The 16,858-nt window shown below is 39.5% G+C and overlaps 1 protein-coding gene across 3 annotated transcripts in view; it reads left to right on the top strand.

The window, feature by feature from the left end:
• COMMD10 (COMM domain containing 10) overlaps window positions 1-16,858 on the top strand; it is a 196,824-nt gene that overhangs the window by 11,496 nt on the left and 168,470 nt on the right. For all 3 annotated transcript variants that reach the window (XM_039252606.1, XM_039252608.1, XM_039252607.1), the window contains exon 4: window positions 429-584. In XM_039252606.1, coding sequence (XP_039108537.1) covers window positions 429-584 — 156 coding nt within the window. The remainder of the gene's footprint in view (window positions 1-428; window positions 585-16,858) is intronic.

Raw genomic sequence — 16,858 nt, 5'->3', positions numbered from 1 at the left:
AATTTAAATTAGGCCCTTTAACCCTGCATCTCCCAGTTGTGTATATTATTATTGGTAAATAGATATAAAACATTTATGGGGTGCCTGGGTGGCTCAGTCAGTTAAGCGTCTGACTTCGGCTCAGGTCATGATCTCGCAGTCCATGAGTTCGAGCCTCACGTCAGGCTCTGTGCTGATAGCTCAGAGCCTGGACCTTGCTTCAGATTCTGAGTCTCCCTCTTTCTCTGCCCCTCCCCTGCTTGTGCTCGCTGTCTCTGTCTCTCTCAAAGAATAAATAAACATTTAAAAAAATATATAAAACAATGCTGATAGAAACAGGAAATTTTTTGTTGATTTAAATCATTGCAAGATAATTTTGTATTTGATTATAATTCAGAGTATCTTCCCGAATGCGAGGAACGTAGGTAACACTGTTCTCCCGTGACCAGGCGGTGTACCACAACGTGAAGCCCGTGGTTCTGCAGCAGCAGCTAGAGAGCATCCATCTCAGACAAGACAAAGCAGAAGCTTTCGCCAGTGCTTGGTCTTCTATGGGCCAAGAAACAGTTGAGAAATTCAGACAGAGGATTCTTGCTCCCCACAAGGTATGGGATTATACTACCCCAGTGATATTTTCCAGTAAGAATGGCAAAAATTGTTGTACTGGAAGGGTTTTCAAGATGATCATGTTTTGTAGAGGGGTAGTTGGGCAAAAGGAAGAATATATACACTATGCCTTTCAGATTGTTTCCATACATATTGGCCACCACCATGTGATTTAATTTTACTTGCCTGTTTAAAATGTGTCTCTGTTGATACCATATGTTTGCATGTATAGGTGGATTAGGAGGAACTTAACGGAGGACCTCGGGGGAGAAGAAGGGGAAAAATAGTTGGAGAGAGGGAGGGAGGCAAACCATGAGAGACTCTTGAATGCTGAGAACAAACTGAGGGCTGATGGGCTTGAGGGGAGGGGAAGCGGGGTGATGGGCATGGAGGAGGGCACTTGTGGGGATGAGCACTGGGTGTTATATGGAAACCAACTTGACAATAAACTATGAAAGAAAAATAAATAAAATGTGTCTCTGTAACCTCAGAATAGGAATGAGACGGTCTTACCCCTGCCCCCCTTTTTATAAAACTTGGGCAGAATTGGTTATTCTTGTCAATGGTGTACCTGTGTGTAAGTCTTCCTATATTTTTACTGAATCATATAATTGTGTGCATGTGTATTTGCGCCTAGCAGAATGTACTCGATATTTGTACAGATAGCGTAAAAGGGAACACTTGGGACAAATAGAAAGTAACAGCAGTGTTTCAAAGCTCTTGAGGGGCCTTTCATCGCTGTTAGTAGAGGTGAAGGTGATCACACAGATTTTGACCTTTTCTCTAATAGGAGGCTGTGTCACATCACTGATTCTCAGATGTGCACCCGCGGTATTCCTCGGATCAGTTTTATGGGTTGTTGCGTATCATGCTTTTTATATGTTACCATTTGATTTGCTACTGTTTTTTTAAAAAAACCTTTTCCGTCTATGTTCATGAAGGCTATTGGTCTATTAGCTTTCTTGTGATGTCTTTGGTGGTATCAGGTGACACTGGCATTGGAAAATGAGCTGGGCCATGTTCTCCCCTCCTCTTCCATTTTCTGTAAGAATTTGTGAAGGATTAGTATTACTGTACATTTTCCAGCATCATCTGAGAGTTCCAGTGCCTCACTGGCACTCGGTATTGTCACTTTTTAAAGAAAATTAAAAAAAATTTTTGATTGATTTTTATTAAAAATTTATTTTTAATGTTTTATTTATTTCTGAGAGAGAGAGATAGCATGAGCAGGGGAGGGTCAGAGAGAGGAAGACACAGAATCTGAAGCAGGCTCCAGGCTCTGAGCTGTCAGCACAGAGCCCGACGCAGGGCTCGAGCCCACAAACTGTGAGATCATGACCTGAGCCGAAGCTGGACGCTTAACTGACTGAGCCACCCAGGTGCCCCTATTTTTATTTATTTTTGAGAGAGAGAGCGAGAGAGAGCGAGCTCACTAGCAGGGGAAGAACAGAGAGAGAGGGAGACACAGAATCCGAAGCAGGCTCCAGGCTCCAACCTGTCAGCACAGAGCCCAACACAGGGCTTGAACTCAAGAACCATGAAATCATGACCCGAGTTGAGGTCTGACGTTTAACTGACTGAGCCACGTAGGTGCCCCACACCTTTTTTCTTTTTTATTAAGGTTTATTTTTGAGAACGAGAGGGAGGGCACAGCAGGGGAGGGGCAGAGAGAGAGGGGAACAGAGCGTTGGAAGCAGGTAGTAGTATTTTTATTTTTTAGAGAGATAGAGAGCAGGGGAGAAGGACAGAAGGGGAGAGAGAGAGTGAGAGACGGAGAGAGGGAGGGAGGGAGGGAGAGAGAATCTTAAGCAGGGTACACGCTCAGTGCGGAGCCTGATGTGGGGCTTGATCTCACAACCCTGGAATCATGACCTGAGCCAAAATCAAGAGTCAGACATTCAACCAACTGAGCCACCCAGGTGCTCATTTTTCTTTTTTAAAGTAATATTTTCATTTCCAAATTATGTTGCATTGTATCTATATCTAAGAAGTGGTTTAGTCATTTGGCATATAAAATATGCAAAAAAGAAGTTGTAAGGACATGATTAATTGTACATTGTTCCCTTGAGAATGCAGAAAAATTTCTTTTGCTAATACAGAGTGTCTGAGAGGATAGCTACATTATTTTAATACCTTAAATGTTTAATTAAAACAGTGTTAGCAAACTTGCTTTTTTGTGCAAGTATAGTTGACACACAATGTTAGATTAACTTCAGATGTACAACATAGTGACTTGACAAGTCTGGATGTTTTTTTTAAGTTTTTTAAACATTTATTTATTATTAAGAAACAGAAAGAGACAGAGCATGAGCAGGGAAGGGGCAGAGAGAGAGGGGAACACAGAATCTGAAGCAGGCTCCAGGCTCTGAGCTATCAGCACAGAGCCCGACGTGGGGCTCAAACCCACAAACTGCAAGATCATGACCTGAGCTGAAGTCTGACACTCCACCGACTGAGCCACTCAGGTGTCCCAACAAGTCTGTGTGTTAAGCTATGCTCACTACAAGTGTAGCCCCATTTTGTCACTATACAGTGCTATTACAATACCATTGGCTGTGTTTCCTGTGCGTGTATGCCCGTGACTTCATAACTGGAAGTCTGTATCTCCCATCCCCCTTCACTCATTTTGCCCATCCCCTATCTCTCTCTCTGGCTGCCGTCCGTGTATCCTCTGTACTTATGGGTCTGTTTCTGCTTTTTGTTTGTTTATTCATTCTATTGCTTTTTAGATTCCGCATGTAAGTGAAATCCTATGGGAATTGTCTTCTGTCTGAGTTACTGGACTTAGTATATAATCTCTGGGTCTGTTCATGTTGTTGGAAATGCTAAGATCTCATTCTTTTTAATGCTGAGTAGTATCTCATGTACATTGAGTACATATAGCACATCTTTCTCCATTCATTTATCAGTGGACACTTGGGTTCTTCCTTGTCTGGGCTACTGTAAATAGTGCTGCAATAGACATAGAGGGCACATATAGTGTTTTCATTTTCTTTGGGTAAGTATCCAAAGAGTTACTGGGTCATACGGTGTTTCTATTTAAAAAGTTTTTGAGAATCAGCACCCAGTGTGGGGCTTGAACTCATGACCCTGAGATCAAGAGTCGCATTCTCTACCAAATTGAGCCAGCCAGGCACCCTCTGTTTTTAAGTTTTTGAGGAAACTCCATGGTCTTTTCCACAGTGGCCGCACAGTTTACATCCTTACCAGTAGCGCGAAGGGTTCCTTCTTCTCCACATCCTCGCCCTGTTACTGTCTTTTTGATTTTCACCATTTTGACAGGTATAAGGTGGTAACTCATTGTGGTTTTGATTTCCATTTTCCTGAGGATGAGTCATGCTGAGCACCTTTTCATGTATCTGTTGGCTGCATGTATGTCTTCTCTGGAAAGAGGTCTGTTCAGGTCCTTTGCCCAGTTTTCAGTCAGACTGTGGTTTTGGTGTTACGGTTTATAAGTCTTTTATATATTTTGGATATTAGCCCCTTATCAGATACATCATTTGCGAATATCTCCTCCTATTCGGTAGGTTGTCTTTTCATTTTGTTCATTGTTTCCTTTGCTGTGCAAAAGCATTTTACTTTGATGTAGTCCCAATAGTGTATTTTTGCTTTTGTTTCCCTTGCCTGAGAAGACATATCTAAAACAATGCTGCTTTGATCCATGTCAAATTTGCTGCCTATGTTTTCTTCCAGAAGTTTTACGGTTTCATGTTTCACATTTAGATCTTTAATGCATGTTGAGTTCATTTGTACGCTTGATGTCAGAACGTGGTCCAGTTTCGTTCTTTTGCATGCAGCTGCCTAGTTTGCTCAGTGCTGTTTATTGCAGACACTGTTTGTTCCCCATTGTATATTCTTGCCTCCTTTGTTGTAGATTAATTGACCATATAAGCATGGATTTATTTCTGGGCTCTGTTCTGTTCCATTGATCTCTGTATCTATTATTGTGCCCATACCATACTGTTTGGGTTACCATGGCTTGGTAATATATCTTGAAATCTGGAATTGGGATACCTCCAGCTTTGTTGTTCTTTCTTGAGATCATAGCACGCATTTCTTGTGTTTCTTGAAGGCCACATACTCTGCTGGGTGCTTTGTGTCTTGTAAAACCTGCTCATAGTTATAGCTTATATTTAAAATACAATTGAGGTTTAGGGGGATTGAAAAATTGGTTCAGGGTCATTGAGTAAATGGTGGAGCTGGGATTTGACACAGCAGTCGCCCTCCTAAGCATTTATACTGTACTTCTACCGAGGTGTTAGCTACACGGTTTTCCTGCGAAGAGTGGTTGACATGGTTTTGTGTGTATGTAGGATATCTTTAGAAAGGAAGAAAAAAACGTTACAAAGTGTAACTTTACGACACCAACCCAGTTGGTCTGTAGTGAAACTGACTTGAGAATCAGATCTATTTTTAAAGCCTTTTTTTTTTAAAAAAAAAATTTTATTATTTTTGAGAGAGAGTGTGGGAGCAGGGAGTGGGCAAAGAGAGAGGGAGAGGGAGAATCCCATGCAGCCTCCGCATTGTCAGCGCAGAGCCCGATGTGGGGCTCGACCTTGCAAACGATGAAATCAGTACCTGAGCTGAGCGAAATCAAGAGTCACATGCTTCACTGACTGAGCCACCCAGGTGCCCCTTAAGCCTTGCTCCTTTTAAATCATGCTACCTCTGAGGCAGCTATAATGCTGTCTTCCTTTTTGGCTCTGATAACTGTTTCGGCTCTGTGTGAAAATAGATCCTGTCATTTAAATTGTCTCAAAAATGTATGGCAGACACTTGTTACGCAATGAACAAAAGATATATTTACAGTGACTGCTGTTTTGGTAATTGAGAGGCTCATTGGCATGAACTCTGTGTGCAGTACAGGCAGTAGCACATCTGTGGGTATTAATTCTAAACTCAAAGAGGGAGATTCCATTAAATAATAAATTAAAAAAATCAAAGGTGCTTCTTTTTAATTTAATTTTTTAACACACCTCCTTTCGTCCTGTATTGTTTATTTAGCTCCAATAAGGGAGAGGCAGATTGAAAATTAACCTTAATGGTAGCCTTCTGCCGGATATGATCTAAGAGATTTTTAAATTTTATCCCATCTCACTTTTTAAAAAAATATGTTTATTTTAATCTTTTCGGAGACTTGAGACTGAAAAGTCACCACCACTTTTTTGAATTTTGTATTCTTCCCTCTTTTATCACCATTGCCTGTGTCAGCAGTGTCCACCTAACAGGGTTTTCTCTGGGTTTTGTAATAATGCCTGTGCTACAGCATTTATTAAGTGACGGATTTCCTTTCAGACAGAACTTGAATACTATACTTCATTTTACTCCTCAAATTCTGCTAAGAGTTCCTTTACTTATATTCCCACTATATAAATGTAAAACCTTTCACGTCAGATGCTATTGACGCTTTAATCTATTTTCTGAGACCTTAAAATGGCAAAGCGGGGATTTGATACAAGTAGTCACACTCCTAAGCCATTATGCTCTATTACCACCTAGATGTTATTAAATATTTGCACAACTGATATTAGAGAATATAAATGCCTATTTTTCTAAAATAATTTTACATTCCAAATTAACTCTGCTCCACAGCAACAGATGTGATGAAGAGAAATATATGTAAGACATATTTTAAACACTCTGAGTAGCCGGCTCCTTTTCTTTTTTTAAAAAATAAAATTATTTTTTTATTGTTTCTAAAATTTATTTCTGAGAGAGAGAGAGGCAGCATTAGCGGGGGAGGGTCAGAGAGAGAGGAAGACACAGAATCCGAAATGGGCTCCAGGCTCTGAGCTGGCAGTCAGCACAGAGCCTGACGTGGGGCCCGAACCCACGAACCGTGAGATCATGATCAAAGCCGAAGTTGGACGCTTAACTAACTGAGCCACCCAGACGTCCCATAGCAGGCTCCTTTTCTTAAAATGCACTTATATGTTTGTTAGGGAATTTTTAAGTATATATTTGACACTTAACGTTTGTTTCCAGTGTTCAAAGTAGGTTTATTTATTTACCTTTTTAATATACATTTTTTAATGTTTATTTGTTTTTGAGAGAGAGAGAGAGCACGCGTGAGAGTGAACAGGGGAGGGGCAGAGAGAGGGAGACACAGACTTCAGAGCAGGCTCCAGGCTCTTAAGCTCAGAGCCTGATGCAGGGCTTGAACCCACGAGCTATGAGATCATGACCTGAGCTGAAGTCAGACGCTTAACAGACTGAGCCACCCAAGCACCCCTGTTCGAAGTAGGTTTAATGTGAATTTCTCTTGTTGAGAGTGTTCTTAACTTTACCAGTTACATGGCGAATTTATTCATAATGTTTACTCACTGCATTGTACATTAGTGAAATTTCATCCTATCTTCTTGCAGGTTCTTGAGAAATATTCGTTTAAAGTTGGATAGCCAATGTTCTTGAGGTTGTAATGTTCCTATAACATTCTTACAAATATATCCCCTTTTAGCCATTAGAGTACGATTTACTTTATCGTTAAGTGCAACAGCTAATTGTTTGCTTCACTTATGGTTAAAAATACCTGTTTTTTATATGGAGTATAAGAAATTTGGATTTGATATTTGTAAAATCTACTGTATTATTTTCTTTAATATTTTCCTTGATATCCTTGTTTCATTTGTTTTGGAATCCTAAGGATGGATAAATAGCTTTATATAAAGAGGGCAAAAAGAGCACACTTGATGTAGCTAAATCTTAAAACACGGTATAGAGCCATGAATACGTATTTGAACAGTTCTTTAGGACTTGAATACTTCCTAACATTATCATCTGCATTTATAGGAAAGGTATTTTGTTGGAATTATGTCCACATACAAGTCAGAGTTCTGCCTCTGGTGTCACTTTAGTTGTTGGCATGGTATGAATCATGTCAAAGACATATTTTTTCATGTACTGGGATTGACTGAATATAAATGTTTGGAGGTTTCAAAGGCTGCTATATTTATTTAATACTTTTCATTGAAATATAATTTACCTACAGTAAAATTCACAGAATATTAAGAGTTCAATTTGATGAGTTTCAAAAATTATACACGTCCATTTAATCATTATCCAGAACAAAACAAAGAACATTTTCATCACCTGGAAAAGGCCCAACGTTGATTCCTCTATCCTCACCGTCACTTTCGTCACCATAGATTGGTTCTGTCTGTTCTGCGATGTAATGTAAATGGATTCAGAAGAATGTGTCTGACTAATCTCTCTCAGTGTGATCTTTGTTGTTGTTTTTTGATTCATTCATGTTGTTACTTGGATCAGTCATTTTTTTGTTGCAGAGTAGTTAGTATTTCATTGTGTAAAAACACCACCATTTGTCTCTCTGTACCCATGTTCATGGACATTTGGGTTGTCTCCAGTTTCTGGCTATTAAGAATAAGAGTGTTGTGAACATTTGTGTACAAGTGTTTTTGTGGACATATATTTTAATTTTTCTTGGGTCTATACCAAGGAATGGGTTTGCTGACCTTATGAGTGAGATCTGACTGTTTCTGTTTGGGTTTGAGCCAGCCTGCCCTGTATGGATTGTGGAAAGTCATATAAATGTGAATCTGTCACCTTGTGTGGTTCCTGCCTTAAATGAGTGGAATTCCCTTAACTTCTACCTGCTTCTAGTCGTTCTCCAATGCCTTCAAATCATTGTTTTTAAGATATTTTGTCTAGTGGTTATACTTTTATTTGTAAAGAGGGTAATGTAATATAAACTGTTTCCTATTATTACCATATTAGGAACTCTAAAAGTGATTTTTTGGGGCTCCTGGGTGGCTGAGTCACTTGAGCGTCTGACTTTGGCTCAGGTCATGATCTCACAGTTCATGGGTTCGAGCCCCACATCAGGCTCTATGCTGACAGCTCAGAGCCTGGAGCCTGCTTTGGATTCTCTGTCTCCCCTGCTCTCTGCCCCTCCCCTGCTCACATTCTGTCTGTCTCTCTCAAAAATAAATAAAACATTAAAATTTTTTCTTAAAGTGATTTTTTAAAATTCTAAGTGTTATGCTATCTCTCCTTTGCTCCATATCCACCAAAGACTTTCACTGTGTTTTACAAGAGAAGTCAAATTTCTTAGGATTCCTCATGATCTCTAACTCCCTCAATCCACTACCTTAACTTTTGGACCTTCACCTTTTAACACCCTTCCCCTGGCTGACTTTGGTCACCTCTAATCTCTTTACTTCAAAAGTGCTTCTCGTGGAGAGTCATGACTGGCTTCCTTTTTCAGCTATTTGTTCTCATGTCACATTTGTCATCGACTCTTGCCCTAATGATCATAGTGAAAGGAGACCACGTCCTAGGGTACTTTCTTCATTTTTTTTTTAACATAACATTTAATCTTATCTGGCACATTATATATTTCACTTGTTTATTTTTAAAATTTTCTGTCCCTGTTACTAGACTCTGAGCTCTACAAGGGCTGTTTACTATTGTATTTCTATTATTTTACCCCTTGGAAGATAGTGGGGTGTCCATAAATAGTTGTTGAATGAATAAATGCACAAGTTGTACTATTTTGAAGTGCGGTCTATCAGGTTTTCTTATAAAGAAGGATATTTGTACTCATGGGTGGAGAAAGACCAAATAAGAAGGGGATATGGGTTATATTTTTTTATTTCCTAGTATTCTTTTTTCTTTTTTTAACTTTTTTTAATTCTAAGTAATGTCTACACCCAATGTGGGGCTCTGACTCACGACTCTGAGATCCAGAGTTGCACACTCTTCTGACTGAGCCAGGCACGCCCCTCCTAATATTCTTCTGTGTTTTCATTTGGTTGTACTTCAAACCTTTCGTGGTTCTTTATTTCATGACTCTTGAGTTTTGCTGACATACTTGATTCAACCATTTACATGTTTTCCTTTTTAAAGATGGAAATAAAGAATTGCTCTAGCTTGAAACAGAAATTCTCCCGGAAAATAAGGTGATGTCATTAGCTGTATTGCAGCAATCAATTTAAAGAGCTGTAGATCTAAGAGCCCCTTAATCAGTCTCATTTGAAACAGAAATGTGTTCTCTGCTTCATAAATAATTGCCTAAAACCAGAACCATTAACAAATTAAATAAAGATTTTACTAATGCCAAAAATTGTGCTGTTAGCAAAATTACTCTTATGTGCCTCGTATTCAGAAATTGCTAAATAGAGTTGATGTACTTTTTGAGGGTGTTGCCAACTGTGAGAGCATTAGTCCAATGACGTTTCAGTGTCCTCAACCTTGCACTCTCATTTTCATATATTCTTGGGATGCAGAGGTGGCACACAGTTTGAAGGATGGTTCGTTGATGTTTTCCTTCCTCGCTTTTCAGTGTGGATGTGAAGACCATGATTAGGTATTTTGGCCAAGGCCGTGAGTCGAGGAGTATAATTAAGTTCATGCCATCTTAGCAGTGAGACTAGGCTGACTTTTGTGACCTGTGAACCTAAGGATCTAGGTTAAGGAGTGTCCCTAAGTTGTGATACAATAAAGCATTTGTACCTCTTACAATGAGTTGCTGTAGCAGCGGCATTAACGAAGGGCATTGGCTTAGTGACTTTGGGATTTTTGATGTTGTCTGGAGATTGCCTAATGCATAGCCCTTTGCAGTATGATTCATGTAGTATGTTTTGTGGAGGTTGGCAGTCACCCGGGTGCAGGATAATGCTGGTATTAATTCAAGAAGTTTACCTCTTTACATCTTTGAGATAAGTGGTAATATAGTCATGTCTGTGTAATACGGATGCCGTATTGCATAGCCGTCATCTCTGAGATTCTGACATTGTCTGTACTTACAGGTATCACAGTTGAGGATTCTTTCTCTAGGATGCAAGCAGTAGTGAGTGCGGCTTGGCCCTTGGAGGCTTACTGCTTCCTGTTCTTGCCAGTGATTAGAGGGTGGGAGAGAGGGTGATGGGAGTGGGCGGCTGAAGATGTGCTCCCATTGCAGCTGTCGTTCTGGTACAACCTTTAGTGTGTCATTGTTATTTTTAAGCTTATTTATTTATTTTTGAGAGAGAGAGAGAGAGTGAGCTTGGGAGGGGTAGAGAGAGAGAATCCTAAGCAGGCTCGCACTGTAGGCACAGAGCTCGATGAAGGGCTCCATCTCATGAACCTTGAGATCATGACCTGAGCCAGAATCAAGAGTTGGACACTTTACTGCTTCACCGAGCCACCCAGGCACCCCGGTATATTGTATCTTTTAAAAAATAATGTTGAGTTATAGTTTACATAGTGTAAACTGTATCCTTTTAAACTGTGCTGTTTGATGAGTTTTGGTACATGTACACCCGTGAGATCACTACCACAGTCACCACACAGAGCATTTTCATCCCCTTCAATCAAAAGTTGCCTAGGGGCACGTGGGTGGCTCAGTCCATTAAGTATTCGACTTCAGCTAAGGTCACAATCTCACCGTCTGTGAGTTCGAGCCCCGCATGGGCTCTGTGCTGACAGCTCAGAGCCTGGAGCTTGCTTCGGATTCTGTGTCTCCCTCTCTTTCTGCCCCTGCCCAGCTCGCACTGTTTCTGTCTCTCAATAATAAGTAAACATTAAAAAAAAAAAAAAAAAAGGTTTCCTCAGCCCCTTGGAAGTCCCTTTCCCCCCTACTCTTGGTCCTAGGAAACCACTGATCCACTTTCTGTCAGTATAAACTGCATAGCATTTTGTTTGAATAGAATCATACAGATGTCCTTTTCTCCTGTCTGCCTTCTTCCACTGAGTCAGATTTTGATGCTCATCTATATTGTGTGTGTATTAGTAGTTTGTGCTTTTTTACTGCAGGGTAGTATTCTGTCATGTGGCTATATCAGCTTGTCCATCCACCTGCTGATGGACATTTGGGCCATTTCTGGTTTGGGGCTATTTTAAATAAATCTGTTAATATTCATGTATACATCTTTGGACATATATTTTCAGTTCTCGTGGATAAATAGGGGTGGACTGATTGGTTCAGTGTAACTACCAAACAGTTTTCCAAAAATGGTTCTACTATTTTATATTCCTGCCAGTAATTTTTTTCACATCCTGGTCAACACTTGGTATTGCCAATCTTTTAAATTTTTTTTAAGTTTATTTATTTTGAGAGAGAGAGAGCACATGCATGTGAGTTGGGGAGGGGCAGAGAGACAGGAGAAAAAGAGAATCGCAAGCAGGTCCATGCTGTCAGCACAGAGCTGGATACAGAGCTCCATCCCACAAACTGTGAGATCAGGACCTGAGCTGAAATCAGGAGTCAGACGCTTCACTGATGGAGCCACCCAGGTGCCCCTAAATTGCAGTTCTTCTAATAGCTGCAAGGATAGTGAACATAAAGATGTTAAACATCTTTTTCTGTGTTTATTGGCCAATGTGTATCTTTTTTTGTGAATTAACTGTTCACATCTTTGCCCATTTTTGTATAGATATGTCTTATTACTGATTCGTAAGAATCCTGTTTGACTAGTCTATGGCTTGCCTTTCCTTTTCCTTAATGGTGACATTTGAAGAACAAAGTTTTGTGGCACCTGGGTGGCTCAGTTGGTTGAGCATCTGACTTCGGCTCAGGGCACAATCTCATGGTTTGTGAGTTCGAGCCCCATGTCGGACTCTGTGCTGACAGCTCAGAGCCTGGAGCCTGTTTTGGATTCTGTGTCTCCCTCTCTCTCTGCCTGTCCCCCCACTCAAACTCTGTTGCTCTCTCTCTCTCTCAAAAGTAAACAAACGTTAAAAATAAAGAAAAAACAGAAGTTTTAATTTTGATGAAGTCCAGTTTATAATTTTTTTCTCTTATGGTTACTGCTTTTAGTGTTCTACCTAAGATCTCTTTGCCTATCCCAAGATAACAAAGATTTTTGTTTGTGTTTTCTTCCAGAAGTTTGGTTATAGCACTATATTTAGGGTCTCTGATCCATTCAGAGTTCATTTTTGTGTTGGGTGTTAAGCGGGGGTTGTTCACTTCCTTTCTGTGTAGATGCCTAGTTATTCCTGCATCTTAGCATCTTGGTCACAAGGCAGCTAATGCGTCTGTGTTTCTATTCTTTTGCCAGTGGCACATTGTCTTTATTGCTGTGGCTTTATAATAAGTCCTTTTCTTTTAAACATTGTTATTTTTTTTTAAGTTTATTTATTTTGAAAGCGAGAGCATGCATGGGTGGGGGAGAGGAGGAGGAGGAGGAGGAGGAGGAGAAAGAGAGCGAGAGCGAGAATGAACAAATCTCAGGCAGACTTGGTACTGTTAGTCTGGAACCCAGTGCAGGGCTTTAACTCACAAATCGTGAGATCAGGCCCTGAGCCGAAACCAAGAGTCAGACATTCACTGACTGAACCACTCAAATACCACTATACTAAGTCTTGAAGTTAGGGAGTATAGTTCTTCTAAATTAAACCGCCCCTCCCCCCCACCCCAAACAGCTTTGGCTCTTAGGTCATTTCCATTCCATTTAAATTTTACTGATTGATTGATTGATTGATTGGGCAAGGGGGGTAGAGAGAGAGAAACTTAAGTAGGCTCCACACTCAGCACAGAGGCCGATGTGGGGCTTGATCTCACTGTGAGATCAAGACCTGAGTCGAAATCAAGAGTTGGATGCTCAAGTGACCGAGCCACCCAGGTGCCCCTCCATTTAAATTTTAAAATCAGCTTGTCAGTTTCTATGGAAAGTGCCTGCTGGGAATTTATTGGATTGTTTTCAATCTATAGATCACTTATGGAAGAATTGACATTTTAGCAACATTAAGCCTTTAAATTCATGAACATGGTATATCTCTATTTACTGATACCTTCTTTAATTTATTCCAGCAACGTGTGTAGTTTTTCAAGGACCAGGATATACATAGATTTTGTTAAAGTTATCCCTATGCTATTGACTGTGTCTTCCCCAGATGCGTCTGTTCAAACTCAACCTTCGAGGTGATATTAGGAGGTGGGTCCTTGGGACGTGATTACTTCATGGGGGAACAACACTAATGAATGGGAATGAGGCAGAGGGCAGAGAGAGCTGCTTTGCCCCCTCTGACATGTGAGAACACACAGAGAAGTCAGCAGCCTGGAAGGGGACCCTCCCCAACCATGCTGGTGCTTTGATCTTGAACTTCCAGCCTCCAGAACTGTGGGAAGAACTAACTATTAAGCCATGTAGTCTGTTGTATTTCGTTATAGCAGCACAGACAGGCTAAGGTTCTATGTACTTTAATGATTTTTGGTTGCTACTATAAATAGGATTGCATTTTTTGTATTTTCTATTTGTTTCTAATATCTTGAACTAATACTGATTTTCCACATTAATCTTGTGTGCCATCACATTCCTAAAATCACCCACTAGTGTGAGTAGCTTTTTAGCAGATAACATGAGATTTTCTGCATGTATGATGACATGTGACATCATAATTGTTTTGTGTAGTATTTGCCTTCATCACTAGGCTTAGAGCTTTGGGGACAGAGATTGTTTGTAAATGTATGCATTTTTATGTCACCAGCACCTAAAATGGTATAAAAGTTCGATCTATACTCCTCTGGTTTTTCTCCTTTTCCTGGCTACCTTTTTGGTTATATTTGCTACCTTTGTGGCAGTGACTCATTTCCACAGTTTTGCACAGTGCCAGTGCTCCATCCCTGGTTCTATTCTGTTTTCTTTTGTACTTTCCCTGGCAATTTCTTGTATGTTTCAGGGTTTAAATGCGATTTTATAATTTTCTTTTCTCTCTAGCCTGGTCTTGCCTACTTGATAACTTAGTGGATATCTAATAAGCATCTCAAACTTAACATTAAAAAATACAAACTGATTTTTGGATCATTCCTCTTGGAACCATTCCTGCAGTTTTTCCATCTCAGTTAATGGTAATTTTGTTATTTTATATTTGTTTTTCTCCATTTGTACAAGCCAGTCTTTGTATCATTTTTGCCAAAAATGAATAGGAAACTAGGATGAAAGTCTGAATCTCTTGTTAAGAAGTGTGGGTTTCATAAACTTAATGAATTTACATAAAGATAGGAATTATTAGTATTCTGAAAGCACCAAGCTTTTCTCAAATTAGATATTTGTGTTTAGGCTGATATTTGTGTATAGAGTACTTAGGAAAACCACATGTATAGAATGCTGGAAACTGAAGATTTGTCTTAATGCTAAGATATTATTTTTAGCCATTGGGTAAGGAAACTTCGTTCTGTTTTGAGTTTTATGTACTGTTCTGGTTAGGACAAAAGTAGAGAACCACTTGTATTTCTTGTATTAAACTATTTGGGTATTACTTTATAATTTAATCACCATTTATAATGTTATTCTCTTTGCAGATTTGTTCTGTGTTACACGAGACATTTTATTTATTTATTTTTCTTAAATCGTTTATTGTCAGGTTGGTTTCCATATAACACCCAGTGCTCATCCCCACAAGTGCCCTCCTCCATGCCCATCACCCCGCTTCCCCTCCCCTCAAGCCCCATCAGCCCTCAGTTTGTTCTCAGCATTCAAGAGTCTCTCATGGTTTGCCTCCCTCCCTCTCCCCAACTATTTTCATCCCTTCTCCTCCCTCACTGTCCTCCATTAAATTTCTCCTAATCCACCTATACATGCAAACATCTGGTATCTGTCCTTCTCTGCCTGACTTATTTCACTCAGCATAACACCCTCAAGTTCCATCCATGTTGCTACAAATGACCAGATTTCATTCTTTAAATGAGATGTTTTAGAATGCAACTTTGTAAGTTGGGCATAACCAACTTAAAAATGGGGATTAAACTTTGGGATCTCCTGGAGGGCCTCCAAAGGACAGACTGTTAAAAATTTTGCTGATTTGATTAATGGATCTATTTGAGCTGATGATAAGTACCTTCTTCATAGTCTATATTATTTTCTTTCTGAAGAAAAGAAGGTCAAAATTTTAGGAATAATCATCTGTACTCTTATTGGTATATAGAATGTTTCCAATGAAATGTACTTCTAAATTGGTAGTGTTATCTTGTGTCCTTTGGCAAACTCTGTACCTCTATTGCCTGAGGAAATAAATCTCCATACATTATAGTGGAAATAGTGGAAACTTCTCTGTTTTAGACAAATGTAAAATTACTCTGACTCTCTCATTTTAAACAAAGATTAATTGCATATACATACATACAGCCATGCTATTATAGAGGGATTGTAAGTATGACCTTTTATATATTCAGAAATTGATTTTCCCAGCAGGTGTTGCTTTCGTGGTGATCCATGTTTATAATGAGAAATACTTCAAGGAGCTAACCTTATTAAACATATTACATGGAATTGAAAAATCCCCTTCTCCTCTGTGTGAAAGATGTAGAAGTTCTTATCTCATGCTGCATCTTTATACATATAATTTTTGGAAACAAAGGCTATGGAACAGCCAGTTAGAATTATAGGGACCTTGTGGAGCATTAGATTTGCTTTAAATGCTACAGTCATATACCTAAGAATGAGTATAAATATGAATTCAGCAAAATTTCTGTAATTATTTACATTTATTAATCTTTCTCCTCTTCTTCATGCATTCCTCTTTTAAGTGAATTAGCCTTTTGATAATGATAGATGTACTTGCCGTTGTAAGAGGTAGTATAGAGAGATCCCACATACCCTTCACCCAGTGTCCCCTAGTGATGACATCCGGCATAACTCCAGCATGGTGTCTCAACCAGGACATTGACATTCATCCAGTCAAGATACAGAAAGAACACTTTCGTTACAATAGGGTTCTTGGATGGCTGTTTCTGGCCACACCCACTTCCCATCCATGCCTGCCACCCCATGCCCTTCCGGTAACCATCCCTTTCTTCTGTATCTCTATAATTTCTGTGATTTCAAGTATAATATAAATGGAATCATACAGTATGTCATGTTCTGGGATTGCCTTTTTTTCCCCACTTCCCATAGTTCTCTGAATATTCATTCTGGTTGTTAAGGTATTAATAGTTGAATCCTTTTTATTGCTATGTAGTATTCCATGATATGTATATAAAACAGATTGCTTAGCATTTAGCTTTTGGAAGACATCTGAATTGTTTTTCAGTTTTTGTCTGTTACAGCTGAAGTTGTCATAGACCTCGTGTATAGGTTTTTACATGAGCATAAATATTTCTCTAAATACTCATGAGTGCAGTTGCTGGGTGATAGGATAGTTACAGATTTGTTTTTTTTTTTTTTTAAGGACTTTATTTATTTTTAAATGTTTATTCTTGAGAGAGACAGGGTATGAACACGGAAGGGGCACAGAGAGAGGGAGAGACAGAATCCAAAGCAGGCTCCAGGCTCCAAGCTGTCTGCACAGAGCCTAATATGGGGATCAAACCCACGAACCATGAGATTATGACCTGAGC

This window comes from Hyaena hyaena, unplaced genomic scaffold (assembly GCF_003009895.1).
Source record: "Hyaena hyaena isolate Hyena2069 unplaced genomic scaffold, ASM300989v1 scaffold_431, whole genome shotgun sequence".
Classification (NCBI taxonomy): Eukaryota; Metazoa; Chordata; class Mammalia; order Carnivora; family Hyaenidae; genus Hyaena; species Hyaena hyaena.
Note: the sequence above shows the minus strand (reverse complement) of the source record. Positions and strands in the feature narration are given on the sequence as shown.